Genomic DNA, 27645 nt, shown 5'->3' with positions numbered 1-27645 from the left:
AAGGAATGGAGAAGCTTAAAAAATGTTTCTCATGTATTAAAATCTAGCCTCTTATTGATAGATTTGTAATACCTATAAAATCTGGGGCTAGTTTTTTTGGTGATGAAAAATAATTGTCATTTTTTTTTAGTATGTGAATGTTTTATAATTAGTTTAGTTCTTTCCAGCAAAATTTTTCATTTTGAAGATGATGCAGACTCTGCCTTTCGATCTTTTGGGCATTTTACTAATCAAATGTAACCACTCTTTTTTTCTTCTTAAACATTAGCAGTTACTGACAGTTTTCTTAACACATGCATACACTGTTACGTCTCTCAGGAATACTACCTGTGATTGGCACGATGAGTACTTTGTCCTCCCTCGCGTTGGACTGTGTGCTGTCGCAGGTGTCTTCATGTTTTTTGTTTTTCTTACAGTAGAAGTACTTTATTGCCCCTGTTTAGCCAGGACAGGTAATGCATGAAACATGTATAAATATGAGGCTTTATCACTCTGACCCATGATGTCATCATTAATTTTTTAATAGATTTTTAAAATTAATTTATTAATTTATATTTGGCTGTGTTGGGTCCCCTGCATTGGCAGGCGGATTCTTAACCACTACGCCACCAGGGAAGTCCCCATAATTAATTTCTTTATTCCCCATTTTTTGTTGCTGTTGGTGTTCAATTAGAGCTCTCGTGAAATTAGAGCTTTGACCGTTATTTGTAAGAGTTAATTTACCAAGAGTGACTTTATCCTATAAAGTGCCCCTTTGCGTGCTGAGCGTTACTGAGATTCATTCTTTATCAAATGAAAATGGAGCGATTAGTGGAGATTTCAAATTATTTATTAGTAAAGGGCCAGGCATGTATGCACTTATGCTGCCACCTTGTGGAGATTAATGAAATAGGCAGTTAAAACCAAGGGTCATAATGAAACCTTACAAATGATTAAAAAACTCATACTGAATATTCTATTAAGTACATTATTTTAATGAGCTAGTAAGCACGTTGTGTTTTCCTTCCTGGTGCTTCATGTTACACAGTTGGGAACTGCTTGTCGGGACTTTGGACGTCTCAGTGAAGGAAATGATTTATGTGACAGCTGTTCAGGACAGACTGAGACCGTGGGGACTTCTTTCTGTCACAGTGGGCCCTCCAGGAGGTCTGGAGGTTGTAATGGCTCTTCCGGGAAGCTCTGAGCATTTCCTCACGTGACTTGACGTGGTCGCGTCAGTGCACGTGTATTGAGTGTGCAGCCATGTGCTGGAGCTAAAGATACAGACGTGAGCAAGCCGCAGACGCCTCTGCCCTCCAGAGGCAGCCAGGTTCTGGGGCGAGACAGAGACGCAGGCAGATTATTTCAGCCCAGTGTGGTGAGCGCTGTGATGCTGTGGACACAGACGCGCCACCTCTGTGTGTTGTTAAAGATTTGAAGGACATGTGCACGTGCACTTGGTCTCCTGTGTTCTGTACAACAAAATACAGAAATCTAAACGTGGGATGTGTACACAAGAGGGGGATGTGTACACAAGAGGGGGATGTGTACACAAGAGGGTGATGACTTCCTTTATGACGGACTTTTGCTCTTTGGACACAACTCACTTCAGAGTTCTTTTAATAATTTTGGATATATTCTTCACACACTTCACACACTTGCTTTTAAGAGCAAGTATTTGTCAAGTAAAGGATACCTGGATGCAAGAACAGCTGCATTATACATCAGATACATGAAATACACGTCCTGCTGGGCTGCTCTGCTAGTTAAGAATGTTAAACATTCTTAATTAGTCTTTGCTGAATATAGCACTTTATTAATAATCCTTATCAACCATTAGTTTACCTTGACCAATGGTGTTATTCTTCCTTTTTATTTTGTCCTGACTGCCTTAATCCTATTCTAAACGAAAGGGTTTAGAATACTGTACTTAATCCTATTCCTTCAGAATAAGATTCTGAATGAAAGGATTTAGAATCTTATTTTTTTGTTATTCTAAAGGAAAGGGTTCTATCGTTTATCAAGCGCCCAGGGTGGGGACAGTTGTTCTGCTGGCATGTCCGTCCTGAGTGCTGCCTGTTCACGCGTGTGTGTTGCCATCTGTTTCAGTCGTCACTGTTGAGTGCTGTGCTGGGGGAGCTGCCCCTGAGCCAGGGGCTGGTCAGCGTGCACGGGAGGATCGCGTATGTTTCTCAGCAGCCCTGGGTGTTTCCAGGAACTCTGAGGAGTAATATTCTATTTGGGAAGAAATATGAAAAAGAACGATATGAAAAAGTAATAAAGGCTTGTGCTTTGAAAAAGGTGCGTCATGACTTTTGAGTTGCATATATTCGAATTTCAAATAATGAGAGCGTTGGTTTAAACTACAAGGTTTGTTAAAAGTTTCTTTCAAATTTTGAAAGATCTTTTCATGTTGTTTAATACTTTAATCTCGTCTTCTGAGTAAATATGCACACATGTACGTCACTATTTGAATCCTGATGTGATACCAACAATCATAGAATGTCTTTTTTTGGGGGAGGGAGTTGTTTCACGTTGTGAAGTTTTATTCACTTTTAACTTCTCTTTTTTTTTTTTTTTTTTTTTTGCGGTACGCGGGCCTCTCACTGCTGTGGCCTCTCCCGTTGCGGAGCACAGGCTCCAGACGCGCAGGCTCAGCGGCCATGGCTCACGGGCACAGCCGCTCCGCGGCATGTGGGATCTTCCCGGACCGGGGCATGAACCCGTGTCCCCTGCATCGGCAGGTGGACTCTCAACCACTGCACCACCAGGGAAGCCCAACTTCTCTTTTTAATGGGCAATTACAAAAATTTGTAAAAAAAATAGAGAGCACAGTGTAATGAATACTCATGAACCCACCCCCAGCTTCAGCCAGGATCGGCTCGTGGCCAGTCTTGCTGCATCTCTACCCCTGCCCACTGCCAGCCCCACTCCCACCCCAGATTATTCTGAAGAAGATCCTAGGCCTCAGATTAGTTCATCTGTAAACATTTCACTAGTTTTCTCTAAAAGATAGGAAAGCCTCTGGAAAAAAGTTGCCACGTTATTACACCTGAAAAGTAACCAAAATTCCTGAATATCATCAACCTTCGAGTCCGTGTTTGCATGTTGTTAATCATCTCACTGAGAAATCTCATTCGCTGGTGGTTTGAATCAGGCTCCACGTAAGGTCTGCCCCCTGCGCTTGGTTTCTGCCTCCTCCTTCCCTTTCAGTCTGTAGGCTTCCCTCTCCACTTCATTTTTGACTTGTGTTTTATTATTTAAGGAAAGCGGAACGCTTTAACATTTCTTCTTATTATTGCATTGTTTCACTGGGGGAAAGGTTGTTTTCACAAATGGCATTGAGTTTCACAGAAAATGGCAACTGAAACATTTAACTCTGTTGGGATTTAAATGAACTTAGTGAATGAATGATGAAAACTGAACTTATCTGATAGGAGAATGTAATTTGGCAAAAAGAAAGAAAAATGTAAATACTGATAAATACGATGTTACTCTCTTGGATGATAAAAATCAGTGAATAATAGCATTAAAGGGCTCCCCCGGGGTCTGTTCAGTGCATTCTGGACGTCTGACTGCCCTTTTATGCTGTGAGGAAAAGGCTGGGACAGGCTTTCAAGGGCGAGGTGTTGAGGGCTCCAAACCCGCCTTGTGAGGAAAGAGTAATTCTGCTTGAACAATGGCTTGAACATCATAGATTGCATCAGTTGATGTGGACAGAACAGAATTGCTTGCTCGTTTAGTGGGCTTCTATTTCTTTCTCCCAGGTTATTGTTAATGGGAGATTGTGCATTTGCAGAAATGACATCAAGTTAGCAGTAATGAGCTAGGTTTTTGTTATGTGGTATATATATTGTGGAAGAAAGGAAGGGGGAAAGCACATGTGTAACAGTGAGAACGGTAGCTCTCATTTATTCAGAGTCCACGTGCAAATCATTTTTCTGTCGCTCACAGACGCTCATGCGCGCACATAAAAAGTATATGGGTTATTAATGTTTTGTGAGTGTCCTCGCTGTCACCACCCTCATTCTATAGTTGGTAAAACTGAGGCTTGGAGAGATGAAACAGCTGTCCCCAACATTTGCACCTCACGTTCAGTCTGTCCCTGCATGACTCTAGACTCCGTGCTTTTCCACGGTGTCATGCTGCCTCTCAAATGAAGAAATTTAAAAGAAGGAGCTTTTTAAACAGCACGTGATGGATGAAGGTAAGGTTGAAGGTGGAATAAGCAGATCTCAGACATTTCCTCTTTACCTTTAATCACGTCCAGCTCCCGATTCCCAGATCATACTGCAGAGACCTAGGCCAGTGTGTGGGTGTTTCTTTCACGACCTTGCCTTTCTGGTGACGCTCAGCCCTGTCTTTCCCCCAACATTTGAGCATCTCTGGAGGAAAGCAGGTGTTGAGATAGGGGCTGCCGTTCAGCGTTTTCCCTGGTGGCTGGGGCACCCCGTGGGGTGATGGGACCAGTAACTCGGGCCGTGTCCTGGGGCTTCACCCACCCTCGGGTGTCCCTGTGGCACAGACTCTGGTGGGAAGGGGCCCCTGCGGGATTGGGCTGCACAGCGATTCTTCTGTACGTGACGTGAGGTTTATAAGCACGACTGATCTCCCGTTGTGCTGCGTGATCGAGACATAGAGTTGGGGCCCTCGTGCCCATTCCCTCCTTGGCAGGAAGGGAGGCCCAGGGCGGAGAAGGAGTGGAGAGCGGAGTCCTGGCCCCGGCTTCGTCACTTGCCTGCTGTCACTTTGGACACGTCCTGTTTCCTGCCTGGGCCTCTGACGTTTCTGCAGCAAAATGAGGGCCTTGGGTCAGAGGGTTTCCAAGAGGTTTTGCTGCTGCTCTGAAATGTTGTCTATGACTCTGATTAGCAAAGGGTCAGCAAGGTCTTTACGACACCTGGGAACCACTTAATGAGTAATGAGATCCTCTGCTTATCTCCTTCTGGAATCCCTGTGTCAGTGGATGGGCATAAGACAGTCACAGAGAATAGTGGCATTCTGGAATTATTTTGGCCTGTAGATACAGAGACTGCACAGGTAGTAGAAAAGCCTTGGCCTTTGGAGAGAAACAGTCTTGGGTGGTAACTCCAGGTATATGTCTGTTTCCTCTCTTATTAAATGGGGGAGGTGTGGGATTACTGTAAAGGCTACAGGCAGTGCCTATAAAATGCAAATATGCCAGGTTTTTAGTAACTGGTAGCTATTGTTACTCTTATAGCCCTTTTCTCTACATCCATACATATGTACTGTAGGTACATATAAATATAATAAAGGTTTCTCCTTACAGATCTCCTTACCTCCCACTTCCCCCAAATCCTGAGGAAAAAAAAAACAGAAAAAAAGCAACATTTCTTGTATTACATATGTTAATAACAACATAGATGTATTATACTAGGTCTAGTTAACGTAATTACATATGTTAATAATAATATAAATGCATTATACTATATCTAGTTGAAGTAAACATTAAAGTTCATTGAGCTGAAAACTTTTCTGTAACAAAATAGAGAGATAAGACGTAATCACATTTGGCAACATCGATTCAGGCTGATGACATCAACTCCAAGGCCCAGCAGTCAGAAGGCTCAGGGATTGAGTCTCAGGGTCTCTGTTGACCAGGTGTGTGATTTCGGTTGATTGTCTGAACCTTACAAGCCTGTTTCTTCATCTGTAAAGTGGCGATAATAATACTGTCAACCTCATGAGGTTGTTTTGAGGATGAAATGCAGTAATGATTTTAAAGCACCTGATTGCTAGAGATGTAACAAGCATTCTATAAATGTTAGAGTGATTTTGAAAATAAATTAGCTATTAATTATAAGCTCAGCTAGTTTTTGGCAGAATCACATCCATAAAATGTGACATGAAAGAAGGAAGGAGTATTTAACTTCCATTTTTGAGTTGATATTTATATAGGTGCTCTGCACATAGTACATTATATAAATCGACAGTAAAAATATTCTGTTACCATAACACACATTTGTCTGCATATCATCTTCAGCCACTTGAAGGCTCTTAAAGACTTTCAGGCGATACATATTTAAAGGTATCACAGTGATAAATTCTAGTTTAATATTTTCTCACATAGATCGCTTGAATTTACAAACCCCTCTTGGGTGCCCACAGCTTGTACTTTTATTTCATATTTACCACATTCCTGCCAACTTGGACACTTTCAGATTGCCTTGACAGTCATAGAATAATAAGTTTATTGATACTTCCTTATCTAGGTATAGAGGCCTTCAAGTCTTGAATTATTTTAGTATTGCCTTCATTTCAAATATACTTTTCAGTCACCACTTGGATAGCATGATGTGAAAGAGCAGAAGGCTATGAACTGCCGTGAGCTTGGTTCAGATTCCAGATCTTCTGTTTAAAAGCTGACAGTCCTCAGACCAATGATGTAACCTCACTTACTCTTAGTTTCCTCATCTGTGAAATGGGGCCAGTACTTACTGTGCAGCTTGTTGTGAGGATTAGAGATAATCGGTATCAGGTTTCAGAACAGTGCTTGGTGCACAGAGCTTCCCCACTCCAGGAGCTGAGAGAAGGTCCTTCATGAAAGATGTAAGCAAAGCCTTAGGAACCCAGCAGGAAAAGAGACGACTCCAGGATGGTTTCATGGAAGAGTGTGTTTGGGCTGAGCCTGGAAAGATGGGCAGGATATTGACAGGCTGTGCGAGGAGGGCCAATTCCAAATGGAAGAAAAACTGTGAAGAAAGGCAGAGGCCCCCTGCTGTTTGACTCTGGAACCCAGCCCTCCTCTGCCAGGACCTCACATCTGTTCCTCATCAGCTATTTCCACAGTCTCTGCTCCGTGATGTTTCTACTGTAAGTCTCCACCATCGCTGAAGGGCCCTCGATGTGCTTCAGGACGGGTGGCGTCAAACCAGCGTCGCCATTTCCTTGTGTTTCTCTAGTTCATGTACTGCTTTTCAGTGCAAATTGGTGAAATTTAACTGAAAGGTAACAATTAATTCCTCCAGTGGGAGGAACTATAATATATGCTCAACTCAGGCTTTTCCCTTTAACCTAATTGGAAAATGGTGGCTGGGAAATTAGCCTGACTTGGATTTTACTTCAAATCCTTTGAAATGGTTTTCCCATTTGGGGCTGGTCCATAAATAATTTGCAGAGTAAATAACACACTTGAAGTCCTACTACCAGACTCAGAGAGCCTGTTTCATATGCCCTAACTGTGTTAAATGAAAGAGTAGATTTAAGTGCCTCTTCTAGAATGTGGTGAAGATTGCTGTGCTATAGCTAGGTGCAGTTTTGAGAAGGAAACCAAAATGACGTAAAATCAAGGCATAAAATCTAAGTGGAACAGTTTGCAAGGACTGTCAACAGTGAAACGGAGGCTAAGCAACTGTGTGTGCGCACGTGTGCGTGTGTTTAAGGCTGGAAACCTATCTTAAAATGGCTCATTGTTTTTCGTGAAAACCAAAAGCAAGAGATGGTATAAACTTCTGAGCCTAACAAAGAAATAATGTAAAATAATGATGAATTTTCACGACAGAGCAATTGCTCCCTTTCATTTGATGCAACCCAGTGAGGGTACAGGGGACCTGTGTGTGCCTGTGTGTCTTTCTGGCTGTCAGGGAGGGTTATGATGGAGATGGTATTTCTCTTCTTCTTAGGGTCATGTGATTTCCCTGTTGTGATTCACACTGTGAATGGGGTCCCACTGTTGGTTTGATGAGAAAATAGGGATAAGTCACCAATAGCAAGTTACAATCAATTCATGTCCTTTTTCCACTTACAGACGGTGTTCATACACTTCTTTTTTTTTTTAAACATCTTTATTGGAGTATAATTGCTTTACAATGTTGTGTTAGTTTCTGCTGTATAACAAAGTGAATCAGCTATACATAATACATATATCCCCATATCTCCTTCCTCTTGCGTCTCCCTCCCACCCTCCCTATCCCACCCCTCTAGGTGGTCACAAAGCACTGAGCTGATCTCCCTGTGCTATGCAGCTGCTTCCCACTAGCTATCTATTTTACATTTGGTGGTATATATTAGTCCATGCCACTCTCTCACTTCATCCCACCTTACCCTTCCCCCTCTCCATGTCCTCAAGTCCAGGACAGGAATAAAGATGTAGAGAATGGACTTGAGGAAATACATTTCTTTTTTTTTTTTAATTATTTATTTTTGCGGTGTTGGGTCTTCGTTTCTGTGCGAGGGCTTTCTCTAGTTTTGGCAAGCGGGGGCCACTCTTCATTGCGGTGCGCGGGCCTCTCACTGTCGCGGCCTCTCTTGCTGGGGAGCACAGGCTCAAGACGCACAGGCTCAGTACTTGTGGCTCACGGGCCCGGTTGCTCCGCGGCATGTGGGATCCTCCCAGACCAGGGCTCAAACCCGTGTCCCCTGCACTAGCAGGCAGATTCTCAACCACTGTGCCACCAGGGAAGCCCAATACTCTTCTTTTGATTCTCACAGCATCCTTGAGTTTACTGACTCTTGTTTCTGCGGCACATTCTGTAGAAGAGGAAAATGAGACTTAGGGAGATCAAACGACTTGTTGATCATGGAGGCCCTAGTGTGCCACTTGCTTTCTCCCCAAATTTGCTGAAGTAGAGACAAATGAGGGCTTCATCTGCAGAAAGATAGTGCTGTGTATCCTAGGTTGATGCCTGAGGAGTTTAGTAGATGACAAACTCCCCACAAACTCTGCTTGTCTGTGCCATGTTCTGTCCAGTGATAATTATAGGCAATCTAAGTAAAGGTTTCTAATATAACTGGTTTAAAGGTTTCTAATATAACCTCATTCTAATAACCTCATTCTAAGGTTTCTAATATAACCTCATTCTAATATAATATAAGTGTAACATAAATCTGGTTGTAATCTTGTCATTTGGAGGATGTTCTTGTCATCTTTTCTTTTTTTTCCCAGGTACTCTGATTGGTCTACTTACTTCTTAAATAATATTCAAATATAACTTTTGATAGATTCCCAGAGCCTCAAGTCAAAACTTCACATCCTTCTTAAACTTGAGTTTTTCTTGCTTCCGCGGACAGGCAGCTACTTAGTCCACCTGATCTGCTTGGTGTCCCTCAAGCACACTGTTTGCTTTGCTTTTGTCTTTCCTGCCCAGCCTGCTCTTCTCCCATTTCTTGTATAGAACTTGTCTGTCACTCTGTCAATATGTCTTAAGTATCACTGTGAAGACAGAGGTCAGGTGTTATCCCTTCTCTGAAAGTGGGAAGCTGAGGCCGAGATCAGCAAGATGTCCAGTTTAAGACACACTTATTCCTTGATTAAAAAAATGTCCTGTGGGCTTCCCTGGTGGCGCAGTGGTTGAGAGTCCGCCTGCCGATGCAGGGAACACAGGTTCGTGCCCCGGTCCGGGAGGATCCCACATGCCGCGGAGCGGCTGGGCGCGTGAGCCATGGCCGCTGAGCCTGCGCGTCTGGAGCCTGTGCGCCGCAACAGTGAGAGGCCCGCGTACCGCAAAAAAAAAAAAAAAAAAAAAAAAGTCCTGTGCCTTCACCAGCCTGGGACACCAGCCCTCACACTTGGGCCTCTAGCACAGACCTTCCCACTTGCATATCCAGCTGCACTGTGACATCACCAAGAGGTCATCTCAGCTCGTCCACAAGCGAAGTCTCCTAAACCTGCATCCACCATCTTCCCCAACCCAGTAAATGGAGACCCTGTTCTTCCGCTTCCTCACGCCCCACACAACAAGTCCTCTTCTCTTACCTCCTACACCCGTCCCATCAGCAGGCCTTACAGACTCCACCTTCCCAGTGTGTGTGAAGTGTGTGATGCCGTCTCTCCGTCCTCACTTCTCCCACTCTGATCCTGGCCACCGTCATCTCTCACCTAGGTTACTGCCGTGGCCTCCTAACTGGTATCCTCTCTCACCCTCCCCCCTTACTGTCTGTCCTCCACAAAGAGGCAGGAGTGATTCCATAAAAGCCTCAGACCGTGTCAGGCCCCCATTCCCCTCCCCCTTTTACTGGGCTGACACCAGGGCTCCTCCTGCCCTGACTCTGCCCTTGTTCTCCTCATTCTCACTCTGCTTCTGCTCTCCAGGCCTCCTTGCTTGTCCTGGGACACCTTGGCCGTCTGCCCCACAGCCTTTGTACTCGCTCATTGCTCTGTGCGGAGCACCCTCTCCAGGTCAGTGTAAGCCCCTTCACCCTCCAGAACATCTGCTCCAACCCCCTCTGAACAGGGCCCTTCTCGACCCCAGTAGTGACTCACTTTCCCTCCTTTACTCCCTATCCCCCTAAGTTGGCTTCTTTTTTCTTCTAGTCCTTAGTACTTGCACTCATGTTAATTTTCCATCTCCCACCATGGAAAGCAACTCTAGGGACTATGTTTCCTCATGGCTGAATTCCTTGTGCCCGGAGCAGTGCCTGGCATATAGTCGATCCTCAATAAGTATCTGTTAAAATGACCTAATGCATAAATGCTGTGAAAAACTACAGAATGTAAACACACGAAGAACCCCGAGAGATGTGTTTTAAAATGTTTAAGGTTACGGTTTAGTCACTATGAAATGTACCCATTGCTTTTGATCAAATACTTGTATGAAGAACTAATGCTAAAAAGGTTAGGATGGCAGGAGGAGAACACATTTGAAATCTTTCTCTTTTTCCCCTTTTCTGTCTCCATGTAGGATTTACAGCTTTTGGAGGATGGAGACCTAACCGTGAGAGGAGACCAGGGCACCACGCTGAGTGGAGGCCAGAAAGCCCGGGTCAACCTCGCCAGGTAAATGGCGTTTCAGTTGCCTTCCTGCCCCTCCCTCCTCCATGGCTCCTAGTGGAAGTGAGCACGCAGACCCCGCTCACCGGGTGGGCCCTGTGTGAAGCAGGGTCTTGGCCCTTTTCCATGGGCTCTTGGAATGAATAATGATTTGCTGGACACCATCTTGATTCAAAGATGGGACACGGGAAGCTTGAAGCGTCCTTCTCCTGACATCTCTCTACGTTTCCTAGAGCCGTGTATCAGGATGCAGACATCTACCTCCTGGACGATCCGCTCAGTGCAGTAGATGCAGAAGTGAGCAGGCACCTGTTCGAGCTGTGAGTTTGCTCCTGTTTTCTATCATTTCTGCTTTCCAGGAACCCCGCAGAGATCAGGGAAGAGAGCTCAGGAGGGCGTTTGTGCTGCAGGAGACTCAGCTCATTCTGCCCTGGCGTCCCTGTCCCCCCTCCCTTCCCTCCACAGCAGATCCGTCCTAGAGAACTTTTGCATGAGGATGAGGTCAAGATAGGAAAATGCAGAAGGAGCTTGCAGTGTGTGGAGGCCAGTGGAGTCCATGCTTTGGGGAGGAGAGGAACAGATGGCAGATTTCCCCTTGCTGCTTGTAGTTAATAACCAGACACTGTCGATGGATCCAGACCCCAGCAGTAAGAAAGATGGTGTATGGATTTTAAATTGGAGCATAGGACTTGGTAACCTGGTACTTGGCTGCCGGTCCTTTTCCTCCATCATTTGTTTAAGGCACCTCAGAAGTGAAGTTTCCAGTACTGACATAGGGCTTCCGTGGAAAGGCCTTGTTGGTTTACGCTTATTATTCTGTCTGTTTGGAAATACTTAATACGGTCTAGAATTTAAGAATGAGTTATTCCACATCTAAGTATGGCTTCAGTCATTTAATATTGCCTCATGTGTGCTTATTAGAATTAATACTTAGACCCACAGTGCACGGTTAACTTGAATTTGTAACTAGGTGTCTAGAGTCTGGCTGAAATGCTGACTTTCACTTTGAGTTTCTGGAATTTGTTGTCAGTGGCTCTTGTTTGGCCACGGAACCCCTGGAGCAGAACAGCTCCGATGCTTTTCTGTGTATCATGTGTCCTAACACACGCTGACTGAGGCCTCTGTGGAGTCTAGACGGGCCTCTTCGAAAGCCTCGTGAACTTGCTTTTTCTGAAACGCCACCCACATCTACCCCACGGTTAGTTACCTTGCTGTTCACCTTGTTAAAGCCAACGAGCCCTTCCAGCTGCACTTAGTAAAGCCCTACTGTGTGCACTGAGATCCATGCCCTTACAGAGGCTATTGTTCAAAACCTCTCAGTTTACAGAGGAGAACAGTGAGCCAGGAGAGGGGAAGGACCCACACGGGGCAGAATAAGGGAGACTGAGACGTTCAGCTCTCATTTCTGCCTCTAAGGAATCTGTCTCTATGGAGCTTGTTAAGACAGATGCCTGGGAAAAGGTCAGCGGAGTCGCGGTTTAGAGGGTTTGGATATAGGATGGTAAATGCTAAGTGGAAGTAGAAGTGGGCAGCTGTAGGCTTTCAGGTGAAGTTGGAAAGCTCCCTGTGCACTGGCCTTAGCGGGAAGTGCCCTGTGGGCCTGCAGGAGGCTGAGAATAGGATTCAGGTCCTTTTGCTAAAGGAATAGTAGAAGCACAGGTGTAGAGGTGGGAAGAAGCAGGGCTGTGAGAAGGACAGCAGGCACGTCCTCAACTGGAGGATGCAGGTTGTACGGCAGAGAGAAGCTGTTTGGAAATTCTCGCTGTCAGTCCCTCTGTTAGTTTGCTAGGGCTCTGTCTGTCCAGGCTGCTCTCACAGGAGACCATAGACTGGGCGGCTTATAAATAACAGAAATTTATGTCTCACAGTTCTGGAGGCTGGGGAAGCCCGAGGGCAGGGTGCTGGCAGATCTGGTGTCTGGTGAGGGCCCGATTCCTGTGTCTTCATATGGTGGAAGGGGTGAGGGAGCTGTGTGGGTCCCTTTTATGAGGGCACTAATCCCATTCATGAAGGCTCTACACTCATGACCTGTTCACCTCCCAGCTGCCCCATCTCCAGTACCTTCACAGTGGGGATTAGGTTTAATGTGTATGAAATTTAGGACACAGCCTTGTCTATAGCAGGCTGTCACAGATGCGGGGGCGGGCAGCTTAAACAATAGAAATTAGTGTTCTCACAGTTCTGGAAGCTAGAAGTCCAAGATCAAGGTGTGGACTTCTGTTGGCACCCTCCTCACTGTGTCCTGTCTTTTCCTCTGGTCTTTCCTCTCTTCACATGCACCCCTGTGTCTCTGTCCTCACGTCTCAGTCTCTTCTTCTAAGGACACCAGTCAGATTGGATTAGCCCCACCCTAATTAAGAGTAACAATTACCTCTGTAAAGGCCCTGACACCAAATTCTAAGGTACTGCAGCTACGGTGTCAACAGGTGACTTTGGGGAGACTTGATTGATTTACAGCATGTCTAGAATAGCCAAGTAGAGAGACTTGAGCAGAGCAGCAGTGTGAGCGAGACGGGGGAGGCAGCCCTGAGCTCTGGATACGAGGAGCTGGGATTCCACGTCCCCTAAGCAGGGGTCGGGGGCAGGTTCCACCAGAGTCAGTGTGTACCTGTGCTTAGTGTTAAGGTGATGAAAGAGCTCTGCAGATGGATCGCGGCGATGCCTGCACAGCAGCGTGAGTGTACTTAGTGCCACTGAGGTGTACGCTACAAACGGTTAAAATGGTAAATTCCACGTTACGTATATCTTAACACACACACAAAAAGTGCACGGTAGCATCGAATCTTTCAGCACACAAGAGCAGGGCAGCCGGCACGTGGCATGGCCTCCAGCTCTCTGGTCTGACTGCCTTTCCCACCCTCTCCTGATCGTCACTTGATGAATTTTCCCTTAGAGAAGTGTCTGTGTCTTGTCACGGGTCCAGTGACGGGCACTAGTGCTGTGACACAGGTTCCCCACTGCCACCCTCCTGGGTCTTGAGCAGCTCAGCCTCCCTGTTCCCAGCGCCCTGCCCTGCATTCACAGATGTCTGTCGCTCAGTCCTGTGTGTGTCTGCCCAAGTTCTCCATCACTCCAAGAACAGTTTCTGCTGGCCACTGCATTCATGTCACAGGGAGGAGAGAGGACGTGTTCTGATTGCCACGGCTCCGTGGGCTTATACAGAGCCTCTCCCAAGTTCTTTTTCCAGCGCAGGAGGTGTTTATAAAGTCCTTTCCAACCTTTTGGATGTAATGACCTTGGATGTACACTTGATAGAAGCAGCCTTGTTTAGACTGTTGTTTGCTAATCAGAACCACATTCTCTGGGAAAACTTAGGGCAGGGAGCAGGAAGGCAGTTCACGAAGTCACTCGGCAGCACCTGGAGAATGTTCTCGAGTTAGAAAATTGGATGGAACAGTGTGCTCTGAAAGATGGTGGTCGTGTCGAAGCTTAGTAATGGGGAGTGTTTTGTATTAAAGTGGACGAAGCGCACTTCTACTTGCTGTTGACAGTTTCCCTTAGTCATGAATCTATAGCCATTGTGAGTTTTCCAACTATACGTTGTAAGCCTTAAGTGGATTCTCTCACCTACAGAAGGTTAGAGCCTTAGGTGAACTGATGCAGTCTCACCTGTGTCCAGCTGTGGATCCCGTTTTGGTTCAGAGAGCCCCACGTCGCCAGACCCCCCGGCTCCTGCGTCACCAGCTCTTCGGGCCTGTCCTGGTCAGATGCCCACGCTGCTGTCCACACAGTTCGCCCTCTCTGCTCCAGCCCCTCACAGACCCCCCTCATGTTCAGGCTGCAGATCCAGGTCCTCAGACGGAGAACGAGCTCCTTTGCCATCTGCCCCCATCAGCCTTTCCAGCTGGCCCTCACACCCACTCGGCCTTCCAGCCGTGCCGGCTTTGTGACAGGCCCTTTCTCACACCTGTCTGTCTGTAGATACTGCTCCCTCTGTGCCAGAGCCCCTGCCTTTCCCTCCTGTTCCCTCAGGGGGAGCCTGTGCCCTTCTGTCTTCCCACAGCCCTCGGTGGGTTGCACTTGACCATTCATCAGTCCTCCCCACCCGCTATAAGCTGTGAATGCATGAAGACGCCTTAGCAGGGCATGTTCTGTCCCAGGACCCTTGGACCTGCTGTGCCTTCTTCTAGGGACGTTTCCCCAGATAGGCTCCCGTGTCACCCCCATCTAAGGCAGCAGCCCCCCTTGCTTTCCTTCAGAGCACACATCACGGCCCGACAGTGCATTTTCTATACTTGTTCAGTGTGTCGCTCTGTTCACGGTGCGGAGTAGTGTCCGCTTTCCTCACCTGTGGATGTAGGTCAAGCGCCTGGCACCTCAACACACCTCTGCTGATTGAAGGAATGAAGGTGGGACTCTGTCTTTCTCATTTGTATCCCCTCTACTATGGGGTGTGTCCCCTCTTAACACAGCCCTTATATAGGATTATATATAGGATTATAGGATCAACACAGCCCTTATATAGGAATAGCAGTTAAACAACTGGTTGCTGAATCAGTCATTTTTATGTCATGACTTGGAAATCTTAATTCTAAAAACTAGAAAAATAGAGTATTTCCTAGAGATCTGGATAAAACGCATTATTTAGGAAAAATTTAAAGTCCTCAACTGATCACTTCATTGTAATTATTTATATTACCTTATCTGTGATGGAATGTTAGGAAGAAAACATTCTAAAACTTGGGTAGCTCTATCTTGGACATGGCAGCCCATTAGATTTGATTAACATCCACCTTCAGGGACTGTAGGCGGGTAATTTTGAATTAAGGAGAAACAGTTCCATGAAAAGCTTTAGTACTAAGACTGAAGACGGGTTTACTCAGTTAAGAAACTTAGGTACGAAAGCTGAACTAACACATGTCAAAGGGAAGAATGAATCCTTTTGGACATGATGAAGCAACGGTGTATGTGTCTACGTCCTGAGCTCTCGCTTCTGATCACAGACCCAGTGTCCAGCGTGTCCCCTTAGGACTTTTCTGTCCTGAGTCCAGAGCACATGACTGCTCGTGGGTGAGGAGGAGTGCAGGCGGGGCTGACGTGTACTGAGCGGATTGGTGGTTTGATTTCTCAGAACAGGTGGGTGAGTTGTCATTGGCCGTGTTTGACATGAAGACACTGAGGTGTAGTAGCTTGTCCGACGCTGTCAGGCTCGTGAGGGGGATTGAGCTGCAGTCTGCTGCCTCCAGACTCTGCACCTGGCTCACTCAGCAGGCTGAGCTGTGGCCCAGGTCCCTGAGGTTTGCTCTGCGAGGGGCTCGGGCACCCAGAGTACACGCCTGGAGCCCTGCCTGTGGTCACCGGGGCCCCGGACCCAGCTACTCGCTTCCCTGGAGGGGTCGTCGGCCCTTGTGGGATGAGCCTGGGGCTGAGTCCCTAGGGGTCTGCATTTAAAACGTGGAGCAGTCTGGGGGGTTACTGTAAACACACACGTAAGGTTGGATACCGAGGGTGTTTGTTGGGCCGCACCCCGCAGCCTGCAAGGCCTGTGTTTGCCCAGCTTAGACCTAAGAAAGAGCCCGGAGTCAGCGACGGAGACACGGATGGTTCAGTGGCCATGGCGAGCTTCCATGTCTGAAGCAAGGTCCTGGAGGGACACCCCACCGTGTGTGGTGGACATGGCAGCAGTCTGGGTTCCTGGCGGGGAGGCGGGGGAGAGAGAAGATGACCAGTTACAGGGGAATTGACCTCAGGCTGGCTCATCGGTTACCATGGGAACCAGGGAAGGAGCACACCCCTCACTGCCCCTCTGGTAAGCATAGTGGAGCGTCCTGATCTAAAGCTAGAACAGTCATTAGCTGGGGCCTGGGGCAAGTGTGTAGGAAGGTCAGTCGTGTGATTGGGGTGTAGGTGAAACAGGCACTGAGCAAGCAGGGGATGTACAGAGAGCAAGAGAACAGCCATCTCGGGGGGCCTGACCACACAGGGGTCTTGGCTATAGAGAATCGCTATGTCTTTGAGCTGCTGGATAATTTCCACTGTGATTTGTGCCGTTTGGATTCTGTTCTTTCATTTTCATATTTGGAAGGTGTTCAGTCCTAATGAAAAAGGATTTGCTTCCTGGACGGGACTGGGAATGTCGTAGAGACTGACGGAGGCCACGCTAGCATTCATTTTCTATCTAATATTATCTGGGAAGAAGTGTCTAGAAAATGCACTCTGGCAAAGGTTACCAAGAATCTGTTCATTTTTTTGTTGTTAATATGTACATTATATGTCACAAATAATCAGAAAACTAAGAAAAATGTACCCATTTTTATATGACACAAATCCGTCTTCTCCCATTCCCACAAGGTGATAAAATAGTGTTTTGGTTCAGTCAAGTTTTGGAATCTCAGTATTGCTCAATTGTTTTTCATTATGAAACATGTAAATAATTGTTAAGCTGAGTCTTTGAAAGAAAAAAACCTTAGCTGTCGGTGCCTCTTTCACTGGACGGCTTTTGAGAATTTTTTAGCAGAGCTGGATTCAAGTTTGCTGCTGAATGAATTTGAGGCCTAGTCAGAATCATTGGCTTATATTTATATTTAGTTTGTATTGTTTATACTGGTATTTACACATCTTTGACTGCTGTGTTGTCTTTGTCTCATTATGTTTCTAAATACAGGTTTTCAGCTTGGAGCACCCCACTAACGTGCTTTTGCACGCTGTACCTTTTACATTTGTAGGTGTGTTTGTCAAGCCTTGTATCAGAAGATCGCAATACTAGGGACTCATCAGTCGCAGTACCTAAAAGCTGCAAGTCAGATTCTGGTATTGAAAGATGTAAGTGGCTTCTAGAAGCCTGTGGAACTTGCTAGCACTCAGGTGTGTGGAAGGCCACGCCTCCCAGCAGGTCACTCTCCTTGAGTTCATGGTAAACAGCCTCTTCTCCCTCAGTTTTATGCCCCCTTCTTCTCAGAGCTGGTATTCGTGCCTTTGAGGATGAATCCGAAGACCTGTAGAAATGTCACTGTTACACCCTAGGCCACATACACCCTAACGTATATGAAAGTGCTGCTGCAGAGTTACTGAATTATCACTGTTCTAGTGAAATTTATTAAGGGTAACGATGCTATTTTATTTAGAACTGTTTGTGTCCCCTTTCCACAACTTAAGTCAAAGAGTATTAGTATTTGGAAATTAGAGATACTAAGACCTGTTTGTATCCATGTGATTGTCATGCTTGCTTTGCCTGAAGAGTACCTTCCATTAACACCCGAAGGGAGGTGAGCACCCCGGTCAGAGACGCCCACGCTGCTGCTGTAGCCAGTTGCTGGTCTCACTGCCCCACACCCATGAGAGCCTGTGCGGCGGTAGGACAAGGCCCTCCCTTCGTGGGGCTTCTCTTCTTATGGGGACAGATGTGATGAAAGTGAGAGGGGGTGGGGCTGATATCCTGACTCTCTGGGGAGCTGGTACCTCTCGGGCCTGAGGGACACGAAGGTGCGGGCCATCCAGGCACCTGGGGGAGGGGGGTCCTAAGGAAGGAGCTGAGCTGGCAGGTGGAGGAATGGCAGGAAGGCCAGCGTGTCTGAGGAGAGGGAGCAGGGGGCCGTGGAGGGCGCTGGTCTCTGAGCAGTGGGCGGTGGGCCAGGAAGTGGGATGGAAGCCACTGGACGGTCCAGAGCAGGGGAGTGATGTGGTCTGATGTGAGATTTAAAAGATTCCTCTGGGGCTTCCCTGATGGCACAGTGGTGGAGAGTCTGCCTGCCGATGCAGGGGACACGGGTTCGTACCCCAGTCCGGGAAGATCCCACATGCCACGGAGCGGCTGGGCCCGTGAGCCATGGCCGCTGAGCCTGCGCGTCCGGAGCCTGTGCTCCGCAACGGGAGAGGCCACAGCAGTGGGAGGCCCGCGTACAGAAAAAAAAAAAAAAGATTCCTCTGATGTTCACTGGAGGGGCGACAGCAAAACTGTTAGAAGTCTCAGTACAGTTGAGAAGACAGAGGTGTGGGCTCAGGCTAGTGTGTCAGTTTCAGGAGCTGCCATAACAAAGTACTGCAAACTGGGTGGCTTAAAGCAACAGAAATGTATCTTCTCACTGCTGTGGAGGCTGCAAGTCCCAAATCAAGGTGCTGGCAGGGCCGTGCGCTCCCTGAAGGCTCTAGGGGAGAATCCTCCCTTCCAGCCTCTGGGCTTCACCGGCCTTCCTTGTGGTTCCTGGCTTACAGCTGCAGGACTGTAGTCTCTGCCTCTGATGTCACGTGGCCATTGTCCCCGTGTCTGAGTCTCCGCTCTTCTCAGAAGGACATCAGTCATATTGGATTTAGGGCCACCCTACTCAATATGACCTCATCTTAACTTGATTACATCTGCAAAGACCCTGTTTCCAAATAAGGTCCTTTACAGGTGTCGTGTTTATAGCTTGAACGTATCTTTATTTTGGAGGGGGGGCGCCATTCAACCCGCAGCTCCTAGCATGGTTAGGGGTGGACTGGAGATTAGTGAGAATTTTTTGGGCTTGGTGGTGGTTTGATGCTTCACTCCTCGGCTTGTTTGCCTCTGTGCCTGAGCACCTCCATCCTTAACCACCGTCCGTTCCAGCAGGTCCTTGGTAAACTTCCTGACTCATCAAATGAATTTCTGCTCCAAGTAAGATATTAAATTAAAATGCAGAACCTCTACCTCTGTAGTAGCAGTTCCATGGTCAGCTCTCCTCTACTCCTCCAGGAATGGGGGGCTCATCTCTCAAACTTGAGAGCAGTGGATTTCACGCGCAGAGGGGGTGATACTAGTGTATAAAACCCCAGCATTGGCGCTATTATGAGCACAAATCTGTGGGCAGAATAACCTATTCAGCCAGTCCCTGGATGTTTTAGGGACCCCTTATTGCTTCTTTTGAGGACACTACCCTCAATTTTACTACTATCAGAACAACCATTTGTCCACTGGTGAGCACCCCTGGGTGAGTTGGAGTCCATCCTTACTGTTTGTCTGGTCCCTCTCTCACAGCAGAGAGGGGATGACTGCTCTCTCGTCCCCTCAGAATTATCAGTGATTGGCTGCCCAGTAAAATTGCTGTCTTTGTACCATTAGTTGTTTTCTTGTGCATCTTACAGATACTAAGTGGAAAGTGATAATTTCATCAAATAAGGTGTATGAATTTTGCCTCCCAAGTGGAACAAGAAACAGTGTATCGTGAATAATTTTCTGATTCTGCAGTGTCAGGTGGTACCCAGAGGCTTCACTGGGCTTCTCCTAGTGCACCACCTCAGAGGATAGAACGAGAGGGGTACCAGCTGGGGTCGTGGGCCACCTTCTTTACCTGACCTGTCTTAACCAGACATACCCTACTTTAATTAGTTTTTCATCCTGGGGTTTTGCCCAATATTTTGTTTGCTACTGAGTGAATCAGCTGAGTCTTGTTTCATGGGGTCAGAAAATAGTGAAAACATCTGCACGTTATTTTATATAACTTTGTAAGGGAGGGAAACTGCAATGATGTGTCACACGTGTTCAAAGAAAACGATGAGATCGGCTGTAGCGTAAGCAGCTGCCTGATGTGGGGAAGCCTAGTTGACTGCTTGTGATGGGTGTGATCGATTCTGGCTTAGGTTTTGGTTTGCTGGCACGGGCTGCCAAGGCATTAGAGCCACCCCGGTCTCATGGCCTCCTTGTTTATGAGCTGTTTCATCAGCTGGAATATTGAATTTTCAGTTGGGAACTTCCTGTGTTTGTGGGGCAGTTGTGAAGACCATGTAGACGCAGCTCGTGGGTTCTCTGTCCAGGGCTGGTTCCCACATCGCTCGTCTCAGCGGAGCACGTGATACTATGACAATGGTCAGCGAAGATCTGATGAGTGACCCTTACCTATGCAGATGCGCTCGTGCCCACCTCTGGGTCAGTCTTAAGTTTCTTTCCTGGAATATCCTTCCCAATTGACTGTTTTTATAAATCCTGCTTGTCACATGAGGCTTCTTTCAATTTCCATGTTGTCTAAACAGACTGTGTTGATAATATCACCAGCCTCTGTGCTTTTTGATTCCGAAGTGCCCGTGGTAGTTATGTCAATGGCCTCCGTTTTTAACACATGAGCAAACATTTCTTTCACATCCCCCAGTACCTAACACAGGGTTTGGCAGAGATCAGGATGCTCAGTTCTGCTTCGAGTTGGAGTAGATTCGTCAGCCAGAATTCCAAACCTAAGGATCATCTTCTTTGGAAAATCCTAATTTAAGACCAGTTAACTTTTCTTGATTAGTATTTAGATTAGTATTATCAAATGCAAATGCATTCCTCTCAAATTCTTTATTTTAGGGCAAAATAGTGCAAAAGGGGACTTACACTACATTTCCGAAATCTGGGGTAGATTTTGAAGATATCCTTTTAAAGAAGGTGAACGAGCAGGCTGAACTGTCTCCAGTTCCAGGAACTCCCACTCTGAGGAATCAGACCTCTGAGTCCTCAGTTTGGTCTCAACAGTCTTCCAGACCCTTGCTGCAAGATGCCGCTCCAGAGGACCAAGATGTGAGTTTCTCATCCTGCAAACGCGCTGGTCTGTCCACTCTTGGTGGACCTATGGACCTTCAGTCTGCTCTGCTCATGACATCTTTGTTTGTCCCAAAGTAGATCCTAAGTTTCCAAGGCCTTATTCCACGGAATTGGTAGAATTAAATTGCTCCCTGAATGGGGTTCTCCCTTGGGTGTAGGATGGAGAATCTTATGGAGATCAGTAGTGGGTGTGCTGCTATGAATTTCTGGGTGTATGTGGCTCACACTGATAGGAGAACTCTTCAGTTTACCATAGTTACATCCTCCTTGCTCTGCTGGCTCCTGGCTTCCTTTATGCATCTAGAGGCGTAATGTTAAGACCTCCTTACATGGAGTCCTGCTGTGGCCCAGATTAAATCAGCTCCTTTCTGTGTGTTAACTGGCACTGTAGGTGACTCATGGTATTATTTTGCCCCCTTGTCAGATAGTCTGTGATGGGCCAGAGGTAGCCTGTGCAAAGGACCTGACACACAACAGACAGTTTGGAATTAGTTCCCATCTTCCTTTCTGACCATTCAAGACCAAACCGCATCTTATCCACCTTCAATCCCAGTGGCCAGCACAGAGCCCAGGACATCCTTGGCTCCTGTGACTCTATAATGCATTCTAAGTCCTCCAGACAGAAAGGCACTAGATCTCCCTTAAAAACATACACAGGTGTTCCTCGATATCCAAACCCTCACTATTCAAACCCAGGATCCTGGATGATTCTGATAAGTATTTAGATGAGTCCCGCACATTCCAAACTCAGGAATCCCTCTCTGAAATTCAGGAACCAGGTGGATTCTGATCATATGCTGCTCCCCTGCTATCCAAACTCACATGTCTCCAGCTCACCGTGTGAACTCAGTTTACTGTATTTGGCTAGTATCTTGAGCCCCAAGTATGTTTTATGTTTCCATCTTCGAGTGACACAAATAATCTAGAGGGATACACTAGCTCCATGTCATTTAGTGTGTTGTTTTGGAACAAGCTTCTGCATTTATACTTGAATCAGGTATGTTGTGTGTGTGCTGAGGCCCGTGATCGGTTTAAAGCAAAGCCACCCAACAGTGAATAACTTTGTGCAAATGATGTTTCCTTGTTTCTAATAGATTCCTAGGAATAGGATGGCTGGGTTCAAGGGTGAATGCATGCATGGTTTTGCTAGATAGTTCCGCATCCTTCTCTATAGGAGATGGACCATCTTGCACTCCTACCAGCGTATGAGATGTGTCTGTTTTTCCACAGCTTTGCAATGGAGCGAATTGTTGAACTTCTAGAATTCGGGGGTTCATTATTTAAAATTTTGTCTCTCACTGTCATTTTTGCCTCGCAGACTCAGCATATACAGGTTACACTACCACTGGAGAGCTATTCGGAGGGAAGAGTTCACTTTCAGACCTACATGAATTACTTCACAGCCGGTGCTTACCATCATTTTCCTTCTTCTGGTAAACATCGCAGCTCAGGTAAGTAAGCACATTTATTGTGGTTTGTGCCCTCAACTTGATATATATGTACTATTTATACTGTATTTATTTTATTATTATTTTTAATATGTGTATTAAGAGATTTATTTCAAAGAATTGGCTCATGAGACTGGGATCTAGCTGGGTGAATATGAAATCAGTAAGGCAGGCCTGTGGGCTGATTCAGGCCGCTGACCCTGCAGTCTTGAGGCAGAATTTCTTCCTTTTCCAAGAATCCTCAGGTTTTCCTGTTAAGGCCTTTGACTGACTGGATGAGGCCCACCACGTTGTTGAGGGTGATCTCCTTTACTTATGTTGACTGACTGTAGATGTGAACCACATCTACAAAATACCTTCACAGCAACATCTAGCTGAGTGTTTGGTTGAATCACTGGAGACTGGCCTGGCCAAGCTGACACAGAAAACTGACCGTCACAGTACCTGTCAAGCATTTTTCCTTCAAAAAATCCTGACATTTACACTATTACTACTGCATTTTGCAGTCCACTTGGATTTGCATTGAAATGCATTATCTGTGGGGAGCAAAGTAAGTGAGGCTTTCTGGTATTACATAGGCATGATAGAGAGCTTTTAGGAAAGAAGGGATGTTGCTTAGAGATTTTAAAATGTCACATGCCCTTCCCTGACCTGTGGTTATCTGGGCTGTGGGGCTTGCCCCCTGACCTGAGCTGGAAGGACCGTGTCCGTTCTCTGGAGCCTTTCCATCACCCATTCTAGTGAGTGGGGTTTGGTGGGGGTCAGTCACGTCAGTGTTTGAGTGATTGTTGTTTCCTGCTCCAGGTTGCCTACGTCCTTCAGGATTGGTGGCTTTCATACTGTCGAGTGATTCCTGGTCTGACCCAAAGTGCTGTAAAATCAAGAAGAAGCCGCAGTTTCCCACAGAGTCGGGGAGAGGTGGGGCTTGTTCAGCCCCCTCTTCTGATGCTCACGTAGTTTCCCCTGCTGTCATGATTCAAACTGAGTCTTTATAAGGTAGATGGACACAGGGCCTTGTGAGCTGGGAACCATTTTCCAGCATAAAACACATCTTCCAAATTGAGGGGTTTTTTTGTTTTGTTTTGTTTTGTTTTTTTGCGGTACGCGGGCCTCTCACCGCCACGGCCTCTCCCGTTGCGGAGCCCAGGCTCCGGATGCGCAGGCTCAGCGGCCATGGCTCACGGGCCCAGCCGCTCTGCAGCATGTGGGATCTTCCTAGACCGGGGCACGAACCCGTGTCCCCTGCATCGGCAGGTGGACTCTCAACTAATGCACCGCCAGGGAAGCCCAAAATCGAGGGGTTTTTTTTGGTTGTTATTTATCTAAATTCTATCCATAGCACAATATTTTTTTTCTTCCCTGTTCCATAGGACGAATGGACAGAGTACACTGTGTGCCATGGTGAATGGAAAAGGAAACCTAATTGAGGTGCCTGATCCCGACTGGTACTTTACAGTTTGTTCAGGTAAAATCGAGTAATCTGGTCTATTATACAAGAGTCTGAGGTGCTTACAATGAGCCTGTGTGAGCAACTAGGGCTTCCAGGAGTAATTTAGTAATGTCTTAGCGGGTTAAGAGTCTGAGTTGCATTTACTCTGTGAATTAATTAGAATGATTATTTTTAAAATCTACTAAAACAGAGGGGTTGAATGAAGACTCTTAATTTGCTCTGTACTGGGTTTTGGAAGTTAAACCAGGATTGCACATTCAGAAAATCAGCCACTATAGAAGTGTGTGGCTATTGTCTATTCTAGTAAGTTGCTTTAGCTAAATCTTATTTCATTAGAAGGATGGGCAAGAGGATTAGAAACAGATCCCCACCGTGTGGTTCAGATTGTTCCAATTCTGTCTGAATAAAACCTGGCTTTTATTGAACTTGGATGAATCCTTTGGCAGCAAGGGCCCCAAACAAAAGCATTATTTCCTCACAGGTAGGCAAAGCCCCTTTTCACCATACGGCTCATCTCTTGGGCTTCACTAATTACTTAAGAGGGAAGCTAAGCAGGGAGAAATCCAGTGTCTGGGAACTAGGATTGCTTCTCTTTTCTTACCTTGAAATTACAATGTTATTGTGTCCGCAACTGTGTGATTAATTTACCATCTGGCTTGCTAGACTAATATTAACACAGCTCTCTGCTTTCAAAAGAGTGCTTAGAATATATGTAGTGTTACATACTTTTTAGAGGAAATACTCATCTAAAATATTAAATATTCCCATGGGAAACCCTCATACAAACTTTCTGCAGAGATAGAGTGTGATATCTTTGTAAGAACCCACTCATTGAAATATGGTGTTTATTGTGTTGATCTCTTGCTAAGAAACCTAAATCCATTAGTTGTTTACCTTCTGAATTGGTGGACTATGGGAACTTGAAGAAGAAAGGGAATCTGTTACACATTCACATAGTATGGGCTAAGGCAAATGCATGTTGATGGAATTCAGGAATTTGAGCAGCTTTCAGAGTTGAAATAAGCGATGTGTCAGCTGGAGGGGAGAAAAAAGTACTTGATGGAATATTTATTATAGAAGTTATGTCCACTCTCTTTAGCATTGTCAGTTCAAGAGATGTTAGGGCTATTTTAATTTTTATATGCATAGCAGGTACTGATTTATGTTGTTAATAAAATATAAGTTTAAGTGATTATGTTCATTTCCAAATGCTTTACATTTCTATAAAACACTTAGAGATTAGTTGCTCATTTAATTATGTCATGTTAAGATATAATTTGTATTTTCTTGCAATTCAGTTATTTAAGAGATTTTCTGCTTGCAACTTAATGTGATGTTTTCATACTCTTTAAAGCTACTTGGGCATGGAATTAACTACTTTATGTGGAATTAAATTTCGATGTAAATTTACCATTTACAAGGAAACGGTAAATCATTTCTCCTGTTCCCTGTTAATTCATGATGGTACCAAAGCATTCCTCAATTTTAGATTATGGGACATGTTTTAATTAATAAGATTTGAAATACGGAAAAAGGAAGATCAACTACTTTTTATGTGAATTTTTGCTCCGGACACGCAGGCCCAGCGGCCATGGCTCACGGGCCTAGCCTCTCCACGGCATGTGGGATCTTCCCAGACCGGGGCACAAACCCGTGTCCCCTGCATCGGCAGGCGGACTCTCAACCACTGCGCCACCAGGGAAGCCCATCAACTACTTTTTATAATTTTCTTTCTTCTGAGTTTCTATTAGAACTTGTAATTGAATTAGGAAAGCACAGAATGAAATTGTGGTTTATACATGATTTTTTTTTCCCATGTGGTTTCTGTTTAATGAGAGGAACATAGTGATTTTTATATTCTTCCTTAAATGTATCTTGTGCATGTATTAAACTGTTAAAAATAATCCATTATATATAAAAATTTATTCTATATTCTATTTATGAATTTATATATAAATTATATTTATAGAATAAAATACATAGTATCTTTATAAACTGCCTGCCATGCTTTAGCATCATGGAAGGAAAGGCAGAGATCTTGTGCTGAATGATGTTTCTTTATTTCAGTTCTAACTGTAGGTACTGTCCTTTTCGGCATCACAAGATCTCTGTTGATATTCTGCGTTCTTGTTAATTCTTCACAAATTTGGCACAACGAAATGTTGGAGTCCGTTTTGAGAGCTCCGGTATTGTTCTTTGATAGAAATCCAATAGGTAAGTTGGACACCAAGTTTCTCAGCATATATGTCTTGTTAATGCATTTAGTGCCTGATTACATTTGATATTTGAAATTGGAGGAGATTCTTGGGAGAAAATCACTGTGCACGTTGATCCATCTTGTACAAAAAGCTTTACTGATATTTTTTTCCTACCAGAGAAAATCTGAATATAAGATCATATAAGCTTTTATTCCAATTTATGTGTATGTGGAAAGATAAATGAACGTTCACTTTGCAGAATGATTTAGGAATCCATTTTTTGTGTGGTGTATGAAACACCCTACATTTGATACAGATGTGTTTCAATGTTGTTGAAGAGTTGCTAAAACGTTGGCTGTGTCACATAGTGTTAAGCTAGGTTGTCCCCTCGGAAGGAACTTCTTACAAAGAATCTCTACATGAGACAGGCTGTGTGTTTCTTTCTTTCATTTCCCATCCATTTCTGGGATCACAGTGCTCTGACATGTGCCTATACTTTGAGGTTTACCTAAAATGGTAATGAGAGTGGTACAAGATGGCAGAGTAGAAGGCCGTGTGCTTACTACCTCTTGTGAGAGCACTGTAATCACAACTAACTGCTGAACAATCATCGACAGGAAGACACTGGAACTCACCAAAAAAGATACCCCACATCCAAAGACGAAACAGAAGCCACAGTGAGATGGTAGGAGGGGCGCAATCACAGTAAAATCAAATCCCATTACCACTGGGTGGGCGACTCACAAACTGGAGAACAGCTATAACACAGAAGTCCACCCACTGGAGTGAAGGTTCTAAGCCCTACGTCAGGCTTCCCAACCTGGGGGTCCAGCAATAGGAGCAGGAATCCCCAGAGAATCAGACTTTGAAAGCTAGCGGGATTTGACTGCAGGACTTCAATGGGATGGGGGAAACAGAGACTCCACACTTGTGGGGCACACACAAAGTAGTGTGCACAACAGGACCCAGGGGAAGGAGCAGTGACCCCCATAGGAGACTGAACCAGACCTACCTGCTAGTGTTGGAGGGTCTCCTGCAGAGGCAGGGGATGGCTATGGCTCACTGCAGGGACAAGGGCACTGGCAGCAGAAGTTCTGGGAAGTACTCATTGGTGAGAGCCCTCCCGGAGTCTGCCATTAGCCCCACCAAAGAGCCTGTAGTCTTCAGTGCTGGGTCGTCTCAGGCCAAACAACCAGCAGGGAGGGAACTCAGCCCCGCCAATCAGCAGACAAGCAGATTAAAGTTTTACTGAGCTCTGCCCACCAGAGCAACAGCCAGCTCTACCCACCACCAGTCCCTCCCATCAGGAAGCTTGTACAAACCTCTTAGATAGCCTCATCCACCAGGGCAGACAGCAGAAGCAAGAGCAG

The 27645-nt window shown here is 45.8% G+C and overlaps 1 protein-coding gene across 1 annotated transcript in view; it reads left to right on the top strand.

Moving 5' to 3' along the window:
• LOC101279146 (ATP-binding cassette sub-family C member 4-like) overlaps window positions 1-27645 on the top strand; it is a 130153-nt gene that overhangs the window by 7686 nt on the left and 94822 nt on the right. The window contains 10 exon segments of the mRNA XM_049701381.1: window positions 2089-2280; window positions 10620-10714; window positions 10942-11028; window positions 17374-17470; window positions 20946-21155; window positions 22498-22589; window positions 22591-22630; window positions 23432-23580; window positions 23998-24092; window positions 26145-26291. Coding sequence (XP_049557338.1) covers window positions 2089-2280; window positions 10620-10714; window positions 10942-11028; window positions 17374-17470; window positions 20946-21155; window positions 22498-22589; window positions 22591-22630; window positions 23432-23580; window positions 23998-24092; window positions 26145-26291 — 1204 coding nt within the window.

Source organism: Orcinus orca, chromosome 18 (genome assembly GCF_937001465.1).
Source record: "Orcinus orca chromosome 18, mOrcOrc1.1, whole genome shotgun sequence".
Lineage (NCBI taxonomy): Eukaryota > Metazoa > Chordata > Mammalia > Artiodactyla > Delphinidae > Orcinus > Orcinus orca.
The sequence above is the reverse complement of the archived record's forward strand: the minus strand, read 5'-3'. Positions and strand labels throughout refer to the sequence as shown.